Genomic DNA, 15,522 nt, shown 5'->3' on the forward strand with positions numbered 1-15,522 from the left:
ACTTTGGATCTGATTCTGTTGAGAACCTCATGAGCTCACCAAGCACCAGGGGTCCCATGTAGTGTCACTGCCTTCTGGGGCTGCAGGTTCTGCTTCTCAGTGTGCCTGAGGCTGCCTGGAGCATGTCAGCCTCCAGAAAAGCGTGGCCGTGCCAGGGCTGAGCCCGTGTCTCAGTGACCCAAACTGAGGAGGAGCCATCCCAGCTGGGCCTGGACCAAAGGCCTGACCTGTGTTCGTCTCCCTCTCTCTCTTTTTGATTTACTGTTTCCCTCTCTTTTTCTCTTTTTAAAAATGTTTGAGTGGGCTTCCCTGGTGGCACAGTGGTTGAGAGTCCGCCTGCTGATGCAGGGGACACGGGTTCGTGCCCCGGTCCAGGAAGATCCCACATGCCGCGGAGCGGCTGGACCTGTGAGCCATGGCCGCTGAGCCTGCGCGTCCAGAGGCTGTGCTCCGCAGCGGGAGAGGCCACAACAGTGAGGGGCCCCCGTAACGCAAAAAAAAAAAAAAAAAAAAAAAAAAAAAGTTTGAGTATTGTATGCCAAATACCGTTGTAGGTACTGGGATATAGCAGGGAACAAGCCACACTGGGTCCCTGCTCACACTCTTTAGTGCAGGAGACACACACAAACAAGTAAATAAACAAGACAATTGCAGACAGGAAGGACATCTGTGAAGGCACTAAAACAGGTCACATGATGGAGAGGGCCTAAGACGGCCTAGAATAAGGGGGATGTGGGGGGGGGGGTCAGGAAACATTGATGGAGATTAACCCATAGTGAAGGCCAAGGAGGGCCGAGCAGGCTGGGATGAAGGAAAGTGCTCAGATGAGAGCTGGGCACTCACACTGAAAGAAAATCTGGCATTGAAAAGAACAACTATGATGGTTACGAACACAGGCTCTGGACCAGACCTGTATTCAATTTCTGGCTTCACACCTTTCCAACTACACAACCCCAGGAAAGTTGCTTAACCTCTGAGTCTTCCTTCTTTCATTGTAAGATGGGGATGATAACTGTACCTACCTCGCAAGCCTGTGTTAAAGATTAAAGGAGAGCTTAGTACAGAACCTGGCGCAATGTGAGTCTCAATAAACATTAGCCAGACCTACTTTTTAAAACCATGGAAATCAAGTATACCAGCAATCATCCTAACGTAAGAAATTGAATTAAAGTCCCCTGATGTGCATTTGAGTACAGATTTCTCTGCTGACTTGTTGGGGGAATTTGTCTCTTTTCTGGGCCTTGTTCTCATCATTTTTGATGTCCGGGACTGCTGAGAGGTTTAAGATGACAGATGAGGCGTGTGAAGGAGGTTTGTGACCCGGAAAGCGTGCCCCGGGTTGAGGGGGGGAAGTTCCCTCCTCCTGTCCCGCCCTACATGTAGCTGCTTCCTCTCTCTGTTTCTCCTTGGGCTCCTGGAGATGACTCTGACCCGACCTCTCTGAATTTTCTGGAGAAGGCCGTTTCCTCACCTAAGCCCTGGCCCAGTGCTTCAGAGACAAATCATCAGATTAACAAGAGGAACCTCTTTGATGTCCTAAAAAGAATTCCTCCCATTTTATGTGCCACTTTACAAGATCTCTTTACATCCATCATCCCATTTGAACCTCTCATGACTGTGTAAGAGGGCATGTGGGGGTTATCGTGGACCCATTTTACAGATGAGGAAACCACCTCAGAGGAGTTAAGTGACCTGTCCAAGTGATTTGAAGCGGGTGTCTCCTGACCCCTAGGGGGCCTGCCTGGAGAGGGGACAGGAGAGCTCAGGTGGGCTGGAAGGGCTGGGAGGGAGGACAAGTTGAGCTGGCGTCAGAATCCAGTGGAGCCTCGCGATGTGGGCAAAAGCCCTGAGGTCTGATCAGCTTGGACTCAGATACTGACACCACTGCTTAGTAGCCGGATGGCCCTGGACAAGACCCTTAGCGTCTCATACATCTGCGAGGTGGAGCTAACACTCTGCAGTGTTGTTAGAAGGACTCAGTGATGTGGAACAGAGGAGGCCGGCAAAACATGGTCCTGATTCTTCTCCTTTCCACTCCCCGCCCTGCCCCCAAGTTCATTAACATTCCAGCCCTAACAGTCAACGAGACAACAGTGCCCACAGCCCAAGCTGTCCTTCCATTTCCGTGACCCAACCTGGCCACTTGCTGCCCTTGACAACGGCTAGGCTCCAACTCCTGGAGTCCACAGGCAACGCAGCAACCACTGAGGGGGCACAGCTGCCCCCAGGGCATTCTCAAGTTCAGAAAAAGGCACAGGATAGGGAAAGTTTCTCCCTGTACCCACAGGGAGGTATGACACTGGCCAGACCACCATCGGGGCCCAGCCCCTCCCACGCCTTCCAGGGGACAGACGGGGTGTCCTTAGATGTGGTGCAGGGCCAGCACCCTGAAGGACCTTCAGAAGGGTTTGGAGGATCTGAGCCCCTGTCTTGGGTTTGGCTGGATGTTTTCTTTTCCATTTGAGTGGCGTCAAATTTTACATCATTGATTTTGTAAATTTTAATAGGAAAATGAATTTTAGTCCTGAATAAATGTAGTTTAGTTGTCAAAATTCTCTCGATCGTAGGAGTAGTGGAGATGGAGGTGACAGCTTATGAGGATCGACTATGAGCCTGGTACTCCTTTTTTTCTTGGCCGTGTGTGGCGTGTGGAATCTTAGCTCCCCAACCAGGGATCGAACCCTTGCCCCCTGCATTGGAAGTGTGGAGTCTTAACTACTGGACCGCCAGGGAAGTCCCCTGAGCCTGGTACTTTACATACATGTGCAAGCACATTCCATCCTCCTGAAACCCTGGCAGGTAATTATAATACAGTTACTCTATTTCACAGATGAGGGCATTTAGGTCAAAAAAATAAGGCAAAGTCACCCAGCTGGGAAGAGGCCGAGCTGGAATTTGAGATCAACAGGCCAAGACAAGGTCCCACTGCCCAGATACCAGCCCACTGCCCAGGTTTCCAGGAAAGAGCTGGCTCCTGTCCTCCAGCGCCTGCCACCTGCCTGTCCCAGAGGCCCATCGGGCTTTCTGGAGACTCGCTGGGGTCAGTCCTTGCCTCTACCAGGAAGTTCTTCTCTGGATCACCCCACTGCTCTTAGAACGTAAGAAACGGAAAGTTTGATCTGGGAATGTGCCTTCCTCTCCCACAGAAGGCAGATGCTGACTCCACGTCTGGATGGGAGGAGAATTCAACCCAGCTCACCCTACCCTGTGTCTCCCTGCCCCAACCCCACCCCTGAGGGGTTGAGTCTTCCTCTGGCCCCTCTGCCCTGGTCTGGCTGAGGGGTCCTGATGTTTTCGGTCTGATGGGGTGCCCTTCTCAGGAGTCTGAATTGGACCAGGTGCAAATAGACCCTCCTGGACAGGGTTCTGGACTCTGGGCCAGAAGGATGCCATGGGGTGCAGCCATGTGGGCGGTCCAGGTGGATTTCTGGGAAGAGAGATACATGGGCCATGGCTCGAGAGGAGAGGGTGAGGTGGGCTGAGGGGTGGGTGGGCAGTCTCCCAGGCTAAGGTATGTGTGAGGGGGAGCTGGGGAGGGCCCAAGGGGAGGAATCACCACAACCAACGGTGGCAGCTTCGTTAATTGAGCACATACTTGGCTTAGGCCCTGAGCTGAGGGCTCTGCGGGAATCATCTCATTCCTGAGGGAAGCGCCTTCTTGTCGTGTCCTCAACGTAAAGACCAGGACGCTGAGGCAGAGAGGTGTCAAGTCACACAGCTTGTAAGAGGGAAGGGGACCGGAGAGGAGTTTCCTCGCTGGGCGCTCGGTTCCCCGTTGCATAGAAAGGGGGTTCAGTGAGATGAGGGGCTCTCAGACCTGCACATCAGGATCCCTGAAGCTCCCTCCATTACAGGGCAAAGCCAAGTAATCCACTTCCCCTACCTGCCTTCCCCCTTCTCCCCTCTCTTCCCTCCCGCTGAACCCCTGCCCTGCATCCTGCACCCCACAGTTGGATTTAAAGATACCATCCAGCATCAGTCTACCTGCAGCCGGGGCCAGGTGGAGTCACCACAGCTCAGTGTAGACTCTGAATCTCCCAGCGGACAGACAGCAGGGCAGTGTTCACCCACTGCCCAGATGAACACACTGAGGCCAAAGGCGAATTAAGAATTCACATACAAGCACACAAGGGAAAGTCACAGAAGAAACCGTTAAAGGGTTTGGAAGTGGAAGCCTGGTGCAGAAAAAGAGAGAGGATAAGAGTGCTGCTTTGTGTTGGGACTTCCCTGGCGGTCCAGTGGTTAGGACTCCGAGCTTCCACTGCAGGGGGCACAGATTCCATCCCTGGTCAGGGAACTAAGATCCCGCATGCCATGCAGCACAGCCAAAAATAGTAATTGATTAGAAAACAACAAGGGAAGTGGCCTGCCCACTGGCACTGGGCAAGTTCACGGCCTATGCTAGGCCAGGAATCCAGGTCTGGTGCCTCTGTTGCCAAATATCCCGCCACAGCCTCTGGCCTGGGTACTGGCCTGCTCCTGCCTCCCCTCCCCCACACCTACCCAGGCAGGCTGGAGGGCCAAGCAGCGCCCCACAGACACCAGTCAGGTGCCCGATGAGGAGGGCAGACGCCTGAGCAACTGGGGCAACAATTACTCACCCTAAGGTGACTCAGGCAGGATGGGGAAGGAAGGAGTAGGTGTGTTCGAGGCAGGGGCTGTTTCTGTGCCCTCACTCCAACCTTAGTGTTCAGGGCTGCCAGATTTAGGAAATAAAAATATAAGATGCCCTGTTAAATTTGAGTTTCAGATACACGAGGAATAATTTTTTTTTTTTTCTTTTTGGCCACACTGCACAGCTTGAGGAGATGATCTCAGTTCCCCAACCAGGGATTGAACCCGGGCCTTGGCAGTGAGAGTCCGGATCCTAACCACTAGGTCACCAGGGAACTCCCAGGGATTAATTTTTAATTGAAGGTATGTGTCAAATATTGCATGGGACATAATTATGCTTTAAAAATGTGTCTTTATTTGAAATTCAAATTTAACTGGGCATCTGATGTTTTATCGGGCAATTCAAGATCTTGGGGGGAAAGGCCCCTGGCCCTGGGGCAGCTGTGACTCTTCTGTGAGAGCAGAACTGGAAGTCTGAATGAAGAAAACCCTGAAGGGGTGATGGGAAGAACTGGGGAGAGGCTGAAAGAAGCAGAAAGAGGGAGAGAGAGGGAAGCTGTCCAACCCTGACCTTGAGGAACCTCTTAGCCAGTCACATCCGGGGTTCTCTTCATGTCAGGCCTCTCAGTGGAATCTCCTATCACTGTGGTGCCTCAATCCAGGGTAGTGCTGGCATCCGAGGTGGGACCACAGCAGGAATTGTCACAGACCAGGAAGAACATATTTCTAACTTCTTAAGCAAGTGTGGGCTGCAGGAAGGCAGAAGCCACAAAGGAAAAGATCGATTGCTAGATTTCAGATGACATAACAACACAACTTCTGACCACAAAAGATACCATTAACAAAGATAAAAGACAGATGACAGATTGGGAGGAAATATCTGCAACATATATAATATCCAGACTATATAAAGAGCTCCCACAGTTCAACAAGAAAAAGAAACACGGGAGAAAAATGAACAAGGGATAATGTGATGGTTAGTTTTTTTTATTATTGAACTATAGTTGATGTACTATATCAACTATACAATATCATGTAAGTTACAGGTGTACAATGTAGTTTTTATAAGTTATACTTCACTTACAGTTATTATAAAATATTGGCTATACTTCCTGTGTTGTACAATATATTCTTGTAGCTTATTTTATATATAATAGTCTGTACCTCTTAATCCCCTATATTGCCCCTCCCCCATTCCTCTCTCCACTCATAACCACTAGTTTGTTCTCTATATCTGTGAGTTTGTTGTGTGATGATTAGTTTTATGTGTCAACTTGGCAGGTGTTTTTGGATGAGATTAACATCTAAATCACTGAATTCTGGCTAAAGCAAATTGCCCTCCATAATGCAGGTGGGCCTCATCTAATCAGTTGAAGGCCTGAATTGAACAAAAAGATTGGCCTCTCCAGGCAAGAGGAAATTCTCTAGCAACTGTCTTTGGACTTTCATCTGCACCATCGGCTCTCCTGAATCTCCAGCCTGCAGGCTCACACTGCAGATTTTGGACTTACTAGCTTCCATAGTCATGTGAGCCAATCCTTTTTAATAAATCTTTTTCTATATACACATCAACTGGTTCTATTTCTTTGGAGAACTCTGACTAATACGGATAAGAACAGGCATTTCACAGAAGAAATACATATGCAGAATAAACATACACAAAAATGCTCAGCTTCCCTTGAGATCAAGGAAATGCAGATAAAACAACCATGAAATATCTTCCCTCATTAGAATGGCAAAAATTTTTTGAACTGGCATATCCAATGTTAGTGAGTATATGGGAAATAAGTTCCCCCAATATTGAGCCTGGGAGTGTAAAATGGAAAAATGTTAAGGCAATTTGGTATTAATATTTCAGCATACCTTTTACCCAGCAATGTTACTTTCAGGAATTTAACTCCCATATGTGCACTCAGAGACATGTTCAGAAATATTCGTTGCCTAATTATTTGTAACTGCAAAGACTAGAAACACACAAAAGTCCATTAAATGAGACTGGTTAAGGGAATTCCACCCTGGTGGTCCAGTGGTTAGGACTCTGAGCTTCCATTGCAGGGGGCACGGGTTTGATCGCTGGTAGGGAAACTAAGATCCCACAAGCTGCACAGCGTGGCCAAAAAAAAAAAAAAAAGAGACTGGTTAAGTAAATATGTAACACCTATAGTGTGGAATACTTGGCAACTGTCAAAAAGAAACTGATAAATAAATCAAGACAGCCCATATTCATGAATGGGAAGACAATATTGTTAAGAAGGTAATACACCCTAAACATAGATTCAGAGCATTCTCTATCAAACCCTCAGCTGTCTTTGCAGAAACTGATCCTAAAATTTACATAGAAATTCAGGGGACCTAGAATAGCCAAAACAATCCTGAAAAAGAAATTAGAGGACTCCCACTTCCCCTATTTCAAAACTTGCTAAAAAGCTATAGTAATTAAGACAGTGTGATACTGGCTTTAAGAATGGACACATCTATCAGTGAAATAGAATTGAGAGCCCAGAGTCCAGTCCTCACATTTACAGTCAGTTGATTCTATCAAAATCTTCTCTACCCAGACTCCCGCCACCCCTGAGTTTGGCTATTTGTCCCCAACCCCAGCCTCACCCCCAGCTCAAGCTCTTTGCTTAACCTGCAGTGCTCCCCAGCCACTCGGCACAACCAAACGCGGCCCTTCCTCCAAGACCTGGCACCAGGCTTCCTCTGGGCCTCTCATCTCTCCTGGTGCATCTCCCATCACCCATCTCTGTCGGGGAAAGGCCCCTTGGCACTGAGCAGTCTAGCTCCTGCTGCTGGTGAATCTGTTCCGTGTGGTATATTTTCTCTCCTCACCGGCATGTCAATTCCTGAAAGGTAGGGCCAACCGAAACTAGGAAGCCACTTGCGCTATGCACGCACAGCCAGCCCAGCCTGGTGCCACACACCCAGCAGCTCCTCAAGTCCACTCCATTGAACCTGGCACTCAATCCCTGCCCAAGGCTGCCTTTCCCATCTGGTTTCCTAATGCTCTTCCCATTACCCCCTATCTAGCCACTTCTCTAACCCCTCCCCACTTGCCAGTTTAAATCCTCCCAGCCTCAGCTCAAAAAAGTGCCCCCACGGGGCTTCCCTGGTGGCGCAGTGGTTGAGAGTCCGCCTGCCGATGCAAGGGACACGGGTTCGTGCCCCGGTCCGGGAAGATCCCACATGCTGCGGAGCGGCTGGGCCCGTGAGCCAAGGTCGCTGAGCCTGCGCGTCCGGAGCCTGTGCTCCGCAACGGGAGAGGCCACAACAGTGAGAGGCCCGCGTACCACCAAAAAAAAAAAAAAAAAAAAGGCCCCCAAGGTGGAATTAAACCTCTTTTTCCCTGCCTAGAGCCAACCTACTACGTCTTCCCTACACACACCTAGAGCACCTGGCCCCCGATTCTCCAACCCCACCCCACCCCCTGCTGTGAGCCCCTTGAGGAAGGGGCTTGAGGGCTGTTTATCCTTGCCCTCACTACTCCTTCACTCCCCTTTGGGGCCCGGCTGCCCAGCATTAAATCTGAGTTTGTTGACTAGAATAGAAACAGGATGCACAGCTGTTCCAAATCCAAGAGACATCCTGTAAATGCTCTTGTACGCACCCTCTAAGGGACAGCTCTTGGCTCTCAATGTCCCCTGACAGGAGCTGGCCCATCTCGGGATGGGGCTGCAGGAGGCGGCGAGGCGGGAATCAGCAGGCAGGCTTAGCCGGCGACGGCATCACATGATTGCCTAATCACATGATCCCTAGAAATGGGGGGTTGGGGAGAGAGAGGAAGGGAGGGAGGAGAGTGAATTGAGTAGGAAAAGCAGCACAGCCTCCCAGGTTGGCCCCGCCTTTACGTCGACGAGGAGCCAATGGGAGTGAGACAGCCCGGACACCTGGCCAATGGAAACAGAGGTGGGTGGGCCAACGCGCCGAGGGGGCCAAGTTGGTGAGCTGCCCGGTCGCTGCTCCCCAGGGATCGCCGACCCCGACGCAGGTAAGGAGGGTGGCTGCGTAGACCTCTCGCTTGCTCCTTCCCAGGGGCCCAGCCAGGAGGAGGTGGGGGCTTCAGGCTCCTCTGTAGTTTCATCAGGGAGACAAGAAAAGACTCCCTTAGAGCAACTCCGATGCACTGGAAGGGGTTTTATGGGTGGTGGGAATAAGCAGTAACTGCAGTGACCCCCATTAGAAGGGGCTTTCTCCCTCTCCAGCACCCCTGGGGCCTGCAGCCCCTTCCCCCAGAGCAGAGACTACTCCGTTCTGGAGCCGACTCCGCCCCCGTCGGCAGGTGGTGGTGCTGGTGGGTAGTCCCCGCGGCGGCCGGGAGCCGGCGAGGCGCCCGCCCATGGTCCCCGAGCTCGGGGGGCTGGGAACGGGGCTTGAGACGCTGGCCTCCTCAAAGACAGTAGGGACTTGGGAGTGGTGACTGAACCCCTGGGTTGTGTCTGGCTCTCTCTCACTTCCTCTCGCGGGGGTGGGGGTGGGACGAGCTAACTTCCGCCTCCCCCTGCCACTTTTTCCTGCTCTCGCTGCTGGGTTGGCTCACCTTTTGGGAATCTCTCTCTCCTGACACTCGGAGTTGGGGGCTGCCCCCTAGTGGAAGATGACGGAGCTGGGGGCTTGAAGAGGTTCCTGTCCCTCTCTGCGGTGGCAGTGTAGGGTGGGGAGGAGAGAGGCCACCACTTGGAACCCTGCTGAGAGGACTGGGGTCCCCTCCTCCCCCATCCCTGGTCCTGAGTGTGTTTGGGCGCGTGCATGCACGTATATTCGGTAGAAGCATACACTCTACTCCTGAACCTCAGGATACACAGGAAGGAGAATATATGTAAATGAATCATTAGGGCGCTGAGTAGTCTGAGATGTGTGCAGACAGGCACTCCTACAGCGGCCAGCTGTAGATGCCTTGCAGGGTGGGGGGCTGTGGGCATCGGTGTAGAGGGTGAAAGGGGCCGCAGTCCAGGACCAGTCTTCTTCAGCCTTACCTGGCCAGGAGATGGCCTCCTGGGGATGGTTTTTGAGCTGGAGAGGGGGCACTGAGGAAAACCAGGTGAGGGAGAGAGGATGTGAGTGACTGGGTGTGTGCGATTCCCTGCCATACAAAGTGTGCAGTGTCCACACACAGACTAATGGGGAACTGAGGCCCAAAGACAGGGAGCAACTTTTGGGGCTCTCATAGTCAACGGTGGCAGTTCTAGGACTAGGAGCCATGTGCAGAATCCAGGCAGCCCCGTACTCTGTGTTTCTGTCCTGACCTGGTCCACCTGTCCAGGAAGCGCTTCTACCCCTCTTCTCAGCTTGGACCCCAGGCCTCTCTCCTCCTGGGGTTTGGGGTCCCATTCCCAGGCACTACCCATGGTCCACTTGTGAAACGAACCCAGGTCCAGTATAGTCTGGAGCCATCAAAGCCTGTCATCTCTATGTCTTGATATATGACAGGGGGGAGTTACTTCACATCTCTAGCCTCAGTTTCCTCCTTTGAAAAGTAAAGGTAATAATTTCTACTTTGGACAGTTGTTGCAAAGAAGAAAGAAAATAATGTAGAGTGTTGTCACTGGCTCCTAAGAGGCTCAACAAACATGACTGTTTTGGCCCCTCTAGGCAGCGTAACATCTCTTGGGCCCACCCCATTGAGCTAGCAGGGCTGGCTGAGCTTGGGGGAAGAGTTGTTTAAGAAGTGAAAGGCTGCTCCCTTCCAGAGACCGAGGCTTACTTCCCGCTGATGATGCAGATCGGCAGCCCGGTGGGCACACGTGGTCTCCCCACATGCAGCTGGGTTTCGGCCCCAGGGCAGGGAGAGGTGGGGGGAAGGGAGGGGGGTATGTTTGGGGATTCTGAAAGGGCCTGGTGGTATTGGGGGGCCCTTAGAACACAGGTGTCCCAAAGGTTGACTCAGCCTGTGTATCCCCTTCCTTGGGTGGGGAGGCGACAGTCAGTGGGCAGGTGGTGGCTGGCCTCTGGGGAAGGCAGCCCAGACTCCACCGGCACCGTACTTCCTTTTTCACAACTTTCTCAACCCCGTGGTTGCCAGTGTCATCAAGTGTCCTCCCCTCCCCTTCCCCCGCCAACAGGCCTTAGCAGGGTGCAGGTGTGAGCACAGCATCAGGCATCTAGGGGGGCTGGCTCAGGAAGTGGAACCCTGGCTTTTCTTCAAGGGGAGACTCCCTCCTTGCACCCCATCCCTGTCCTCTCATGGCTACTGATGCCTTCCCCACCCCTCGGAGGTGGTCCACATCCCCACAGATCAGACCCACAAAACCCACAAATCTTCCTGACTCTCACATACCCACGTCTCTACACACTCAGCCACAGAGACTGAGGTGTTAGGCCACATGTGGGGACACAGATTCACACACGTGCTCATGCCAGCATTCATGCTCATGGGTGTACACGCGCCGGTGTACATGTGACACCCACACAGGACACACGTAGGAAACTGAATCTCAGGCCCCGCATCCTTCTTCCTGTCTGGACAGGGTGTGGCTGGGGAGGCTCAGCTAGGCCTGGGCCTGGGGCAGGGGGAGTGACTGGGCCCAGAATCGAGGGTGGCCTGGGCTTCAGCTGGTTGCCAAACGCCTCTAGGGGTTTTGCAGGTGGACCATGTGGACTCTGGTGAGCTGGGTGGCCTTAGTGACAGGGCTGGTGGCTGGAACACAGTGCCCAGACGGTCAGCTCTGCCCTGTGGCCTGCTGCCTGGACCTGAGAGGAGCTACCTACAGCTGCTGCAATCCCGTTCCGGTGAGTGCCCTTCGGCCCAGGCAAGAGCTAGCAGCCTGGGATTTCCTAAAGGTTCATCTTGGATTGGCCAGAGGAGGGGGCCGGGCTCGGGTCCTTCTGTTTACCCCTTTCTCTCGCTTCCCAGGACAAGTGGCCCACGGCGCTGAGCCGGCATCTGGGCACACCGTGCCGGACCGACGCCCATTGCTCGCCCGGCTACTCCTGCATCCTCACTGTCTCGGGGACCTCCAGCTGCTGCCCGTTCCCAGAGGTGAGGGTGCCATCAGGTCGATGGAGGGCTTGGGTCTGTGTTTATACTTTTCCTGCACCCTCTTCCCACCCTCAGGGAAATGGGCCTAGCCAACGAAGGCACCTCTGTGTCCCACAGGCCGTGTCATGCGGGGATGGCCACCACTGCTGCCCCCAGGGCTTCCACTGCAGTGCTGACGGGCGGTCCTGCTTCCAAAGATCAGGTGAGCCAGATGGGCAGCACATAGAGCCTGGAGCACCCAGGCGTGCAGCCAGCTGGGTGACCTTGATTCCTGCCCTCGTGTCCTCATTCACGTGACATCTGTACCAAGCAGCCCCCCTGCTCTGGAGAGAGGAGCAGCGCGGGGGCGAGGAGGGGTCAGGAGAGAGTGTAAGACTCCAGACCCACGGCCAAGCATTCTGTGGGTGGGGACAGGCCAAGCTGGCCTGGTTTAAGGCCTACCCAGTCAGTGGATGCCTCTGCCCTGTGCCATATTGCTGGGGCAAGGACTGGCTTGGGGGACAGTGGGTTAGGAAAGCCTGGGGGAGCCCTGAGCCCTAGTGCCAGCCCCCGAATCCTCCTGTAGCTGGGCCTGCAGGCTCTGGTGCCAGCAGCTCCTCGAGTGGTGGGAGGAATGACCTTCACTGACGGGGTGGAATCCTGGGTCATCCCGTCCACAGATACCAAGCCCTTGGGTGCCGTCCAGTGCCCCGACAGACAGTTCGAATGCCCCAACTCCTCCACATGCTGCAGTCTGCCTGATGGCTCGTGGGGGTGCTGCCCCATGCCCCAGGTACAAGTTTGGGAAGATGGGGGGAGGGAGGAGGGCAGTGGGGGCAGAGGAAGGGCTGGAGGGAGCAAAGACATAGTCAGGGCCATCTCTTCTCAGGCTTCTTGCTGTGAAGACAAGGTGCACTGCTGCCCTCACGGCACCTCCTGTGACCTGGCTCGTGGCCTCTGCCTCACGGCCGCAGGCACCCACCCCCTGGCAAAGAAGATCCCTGCCCAGAAGACTAAAAGGCCAGGTAAGGAGGTGGGAGAGTGTCGGGGTGTGAGCTGGGAGCGAGGAGAGGCCTCATCTAACTCCTAGCTGGGGAGACCTTCCCCTCCACCCTGGCTGCCCCCTCACCTTTCTCTCTCCTTCCAGTGGTCTTGTGCCCGGATGCACAGTCCCAGTGCCCTGATGGTTCTACCTGCTGCAAGCTGCCCAGTGGAAAGTATGGCTGCTGCCCGATGCCCAGTGTGAGTGAGGGGCTGTAGCCAGTTGGGCTGTGCGTCCACAGCCATCTGGCCTGGACACCTACCTACCAGGCAGGGACTCCAAGGGGTGGGGCTGGCTGGCTGGTGGCTGGCTGTGAGCCTGGCTGCTCAGGACTCATGCCACCCCCTAGTGGGGGATTGGGGCAGTGCCAGCTGTCGGTCTGGCTGCTCCCTGAGCTCTAGGGAGACTGGAAATCCCAAAGACGACTTCGCTCTCACCCAGGCCGTCTGCTGCTCCGACCACCTGCACTGCTGCCCCCAGGACACTGTGTGTGACCTGATCCAGAGTAAGTGCCTCTCCAAGGAGAACGCTACGGACCTCCTCATCAAGCTGCCCGCACACACAGGTACCGGGGGAGGCGGCAGACGCCGCCATTCCACCTGCACCATGAGGAGTGAGCAGAAATGGCCGCACGGAGGGGCCAGGGCAGGGACAGCCCCCTTTCGTCCACATTGGGCCTCGCCTTAGGATCACTGCCGGGGTGGTCTGAGCGGTACCCTCCATCCTTCACATCCGGTTCTAGCTGTGGAACTGACAAAGGGAGGGCACCCCCGAGGGTTCCCAGCGCCACTGCTGACCCATCCTCCTTGCCTGCCTCACAGTCCAGGAGGTGAAGTGTGACATGGAGGTGAGCTGCCCCGACGACTACACCTGCTGCCGCCTGCTGTCCGGGGCCTGGGGCTGCTGCCCTTTTGCCCAGGTACCGAGGAGCGGTGAGTGGCCTGGGCTGAGCAGAGGGTGGCAGCCAGCTAGGCCCCCCAGGCCCACCGTCCCCTCTCCCTCCACCCTAGGCTGTGTGCTGTGAGGACCACGTGCACTGCTGCCCGGCCGGGTTTAGGTGTGACACAGAGAAGGGTACCTGTGAACAGGGGGCCCGCCGGGTGCCCTGGATGAGGAAGGCCCCAGCCCACGTCAGCCTGCTGGACTCCCGAGCCGTGGAGAATGATGTCCCCTGTGATATCGTCACCAGCTGTCCCTCCTCCAATACCTGTTGTCGACTCACGTCTGGGGAGTGGGGCTGCTGTCCTGCCCCAGAGGTGCATGGAAAGGGGGAGAGTGTTGGGGGGAGGGACGGTGTCTTGGCCTGAGCACATGGCCAGGCTCCTGTTGCCTTGCTCTCCTGCCCTCTGCCTGGCCCACGGGTGGCACCAGCTCAGTCAGAGTCATTCCCAGCTGGAGGAGCTGTGAGCAGGAGAGGCAGAGTGGAGGCAGCGGGGGCTCAGCGCTCCACCCCGTAGTAGCTTCCTAGACCACCCTTTTCTGCCACCTCCCCAGGCTGTCTGCTGCTCAGACCACCAGCACTGCTGCCCCCAGGGCTACACGTGTTTGGCTGGGGGGCACTGTAAGAGGGGGAACAAGGTGGTGACCGGACTGGCCAAGTTGCCTGCCCGCCGGGCTTCCCTGTCCCACTCCAGAGACATGGGCTGTGACCAGCACACCAGCTGCCCCGTGGGGCAGACCTGCTGCCCGAGCCTGAGCGGGGGCTGGGCCTGCTGCCAGTTGCCACACGTGAGTGCCCACCTGCCTGCTTCCGGACAGGACAGGGGAGTCCAGTCCCAGGTGGGGGGAAGTTAGGTGGTCGAGAGTGTAATGCCCCTTTGTCCCCCAGGCCGTGTGCTGTGAGGACCGCCAGCACTGCTGCCCGGCTGGGTACACCTGCAACGTGAAGGCCCGATCCTGCGAGAAGGAGGTGGACTCTGCCCGCCCTGCTGCCCACCTGGACCACGGCCGGCACGTGGGTGTGGGGAACGTGGACTGTGGGGAGGGGCACTTTTGCCACGATAACCAAACCTGCTGCCGAGACAGCCGAGGGGGCTGGGCCTGCTGTCCCTACCGCCAGGTCAGTGCCACCTCCCGCCCTGGGGCCGGGTGTGGGCCTGGGCCGGGTCCTGCCACGCGCAACTCTTGCCCCCCACTCCCACCATCCAGGGCACGTGTTGTGCGGACAGGCGTCACTGCTGTCCCTCTGGCTTCCGCTGTGGGGCCAAGGGCACCAAGTGTTTGCTCCGGGAAGCCCTCCGCTGGGACGCTCCTCAGAGGAACCCGGCCCCGAGGCAGCTGCTGTGAGGAGGGACTGAGGACTGAAGACACTCCGCGGCCTTTGGGACCCTGCTCAGAGGGTGCCCACTGCTCAGGCCTCGCCAGCACCTCTCCGCCGCCACAGTCTCCCAGACCCCCATTTCTGAGTACCCCTGTCACCCTGGGAGGCGGGGCCTCAGTCTAAGGCCCTCCCTATCCCAACGAGGGCTGTGGCAAAAGCCACGTTTCCAGCTGCCATCCCCTCCCCCCTTTCCGTGGACCCTGTGGCCAGGTGCTGTTCCCTATCCACAGGTGTGCATGTGTGTGTGTGTGTGTGTGTGCGCGTGCGCTGCAGTAAAGTTTGTACACTTTCTTAACAGTGTCTGATTTGGCCACCCTGCCTGCCCTCCCCAGGGGGCCCTGGAGCCAGGGCCCCCATCCAGTGTCCACATTTCCCCCACCTCACAGAAAGACACACAGAAGTTTATCTCACCAGTTTTATATTTGCTGTTGCCCACAGCGATCCCATCACATTATCCCCTAGTCCCCAGAGCCGCCCCAGCCTCCAGCCCTGTGACATCGTAGCCCAGAGGTGGGCTAGTCGGCAAGCGGCACCCCCTCCCCTCCCAGGGGTCCACTAGAACGCCCCTCCCTTCCCAGCCCTCACACTAGC

The 15,522-nt window shown here is 55.4% G+C and overlaps 1 protein-coding gene across 2 annotated transcripts; it reads left to right on the forward strand.

The window, feature by feature from the left end:
- Nucleotides 1–8,540: 8,540 nt before the first annotated feature.
- Nucleotides 8,541–15,239, forward strand: GRN (granulin precursor). 2 transcript variants are annotated; one of them, XM_079905895.1, is made up of 13 exons: nucleotides 8,541–8,602; nucleotides 11,196–11,340; nucleotides 11,465–11,590; nucleotides 11,708–11,792; nucleotides 12,250–12,362; nucleotides 12,459–12,594; nucleotides 12,717–12,811; nucleotides 13,053–13,176; nucleotides 13,433–13,530; nucleotides 13,622–13,867; nucleotides 14,106–14,339; nucleotides 14,440–14,670; nucleotides 14,760–15,239. In XM_079905895.1, exons 2-13 carry the CDS (start codon nucleotides 11,203–11,205, stop codon nucleotides 14,895–14,897), a joined length of 1,764 nt encoding a protein of 587 aa, XP_079762021.1. In that variant the 5' UTR covers nucleotides 8,541–8,602; nucleotides 11,196–11,202; the 3' UTR covers nucleotides 14,898–15,239. The 2 variants fall into 2 exon arrangements, with proteins under 2 accessions (XP_079762021.1, XP_079762022.1); XM_079905896.1 differs by having other exon boundaries at nucleotides 8,585–8,602; nucleotides 11,185–11,340.
- Nucleotides 15,240–15,522: the final 283 nt, after the last annotated feature.

This window comes from Stenella coeruleoalba (assembly GCF_951394435.1).
Source record: "Stenella coeruleoalba genome assembly, chromosome: 19".
Taxonomy (NCBI): domain Eukaryota; kingdom Metazoa; phylum Chordata; class Mammalia; order Artiodactyla; family Delphinidae; genus Stenella; species Stenella coeruleoalba.

What these genes read in the sequence shown, in the direction of transcription:
- GRN (XM_079905895.1), top strand. Translation starts at nt 11,203, where the DNA reads ATGTGGACTCTGGTGAGCTGGGTGGCCTTAGTGACAGGGCTGGTGGCT. An exon ending in GTCCTGCTTCCAAAGATCAG is followed by an intron (nt 11,793 to 12,249) that starts GTGAGCCAGATG and finishes TCCCGTCCACAG; the next exon opens with ATACCAAGCCCTTGGGTGCC. An exon ending in CCAGAAGACTAAAAGGCCAG is followed by an intron (nt 12,595 to 12,716) that starts GTAAGGAGGTGG and finishes CTCTCCTTCCAG; the next exon opens with TGGTCTTGTGCCCGGATGCA.